The 1,337-nt window shown below is 61.9% G+C and overlaps 1 protein-coding gene across 1 annotated transcript in view; it reads left to right on the top strand.

Annotated features, from left to right (window-relative positions):
• SHMT2 (serine hydroxymethyltransferase 2 (mitochondrial)) overlaps window positions 1–1,067 on the top strand; it is a gene marked incomplete at its 5' end in the record, with an annotated part of 3,024 nt that extends 1,957 nt beyond the window's left edge. The window contains 4 exons of the mRNA XM_010013030.1: window positions 16–115; window positions 366–521; window positions 701–808; window positions 940–1,067. Coding sequence (XP_010011332.1) covers window positions 16–115; window positions 366–521; window positions 701–808; window positions 940–1,067 — 492 coding nt within the window. The remainder of the gene's footprint in view (window positions 1–15; window positions 116–365; window positions 522–700; window positions 809–939) is intronic.
• Between the last annotated feature and the right edge of the window lie 270 nt (window positions 1,068–1,337).

Raw genomic sequence — 1,337 nt, 5'->3', positions numbered from 1 at the left:
GGTCCCCCCTCCCAGGCGAGCTCACCAGCTTTCCACCAGTACTGCCAGCAAGTGCTGAAGAACGCCAAAGCCATGGCGCAGGCCCTGCTGCAGCGTGGGTACACCCTGGTGTCAGGTACTGCCTCCCTCCCTGTGCTTTTGGGGAGAAAGAGGGATGAGGCTGCAGCATCACTTGGCCTCAGTGCCCCTGGGCAGCAGTGGGGAGCATGGGTGGGTTGGGGGTGCAAATAGGGGGTGTGCAAGGGCAGAACAGGGCTTGGAAGGCTCCAGAACAAGAGTAGAGAAGAGGTTAGGATGTGGCAGTGAGCAGAGGGGTGGCTGGTGGTGCTGTCTGTCACTCCTCACCCCTTTCCCTTGCTCCTCAGGCGGCACCGACAACCACTTGGTGCTGGTGGACCTGCGGCCCAAGGGCATCGACGGTGCCCGGGCTGAGCGTGTGCTGGAGCTCGTTTCCATCACGGCCAACAAGAAAACGAGCCCAGGGGACAAGAGTGCGCTCACACCAGGGGGGCTGCGCCTGGGTGAGGGATGGGCCCTGCCTCCATCCGTCCAGCTCCTTCCCTGGGGGGGATCCCCACTTTGTTTCGCCCACGTGGGAATTTGGAGCCAGTTTTTGGCTCAGAGAGAGGCCGGGACTGTGGGAGCCCCTTGTTGGGATTGGCCTGTGCAGACGGTGCCCCTGATGATCTCTGTCCCCCAGGGGCCCCTGCACTGACATCCCGCCACTTCCACGAGGAGGATTTCCAGAAGGTCGTGGCTTTCATCGACGAGGGCATCACGCTGGCCCTGGATGTCAAGAGCAAAACCAGTGAGTGAGCAGGAGGGGTCCCCCCCATCTCTCCCCTTTCTGGGTGCAAGTTAGGGTGCCGGGGACTGTGCCGGAGCTGGTGCCAGCCTCCCCCCTTGCTGCAATGTCCCCCCGCCCTCCTGCACCCCCAGGCAAGCTCCAGGAGTTCAAGATGTTCTTGCTGCAGGACGCGGAGACGCAGCAGCGCTTGGCTGCCCTGCGCCAGCGCGTGGAGACCTTTGCTCGTGCCTTCCCCATGCCCGGCTTCTGTGACCGCTGAGCTGGGGCTTAAAACCACCCTTTGCATTCCCCACTCTCCTTTCTCCTCCAGTAGCACCTTTGGGCGCTGCTTCCCTGGGGCGGGGAGCAGCGTCCCCCTTCCCCATCCTGATGTCAGTGTTAGGGTACAGAGACACCCCTCCAGACCCTGATGGGAGAGACCAAGTCCTTGTTCTAACTTCTCTGTCCAAGCAAGTCTTGCACTTTTCTAGGGGAAGGGGGTTGCTAATAAAAGCGGGGCAGAGCTGGTCGCTGTGGAGGTGTTGTAGGT

The sequence above is a fragment of the Nestor notabilis genome, unplaced genomic scaffold (assembly GCF_000696875.1).
Source record: "Nestor notabilis isolate BGI_N333 unplaced genomic scaffold, ASM69687v1 scaffold17824, whole genome shotgun sequence".
In the NCBI taxonomy this organism is placed as follows: domain Eukaryota; kingdom Metazoa; phylum Chordata; class Aves; order Psittaciformes; family Psittacidae; genus Nestor; species Nestor notabilis.
This window is presented reverse-complemented; position numbering and strand designations above follow the sequence as displayed.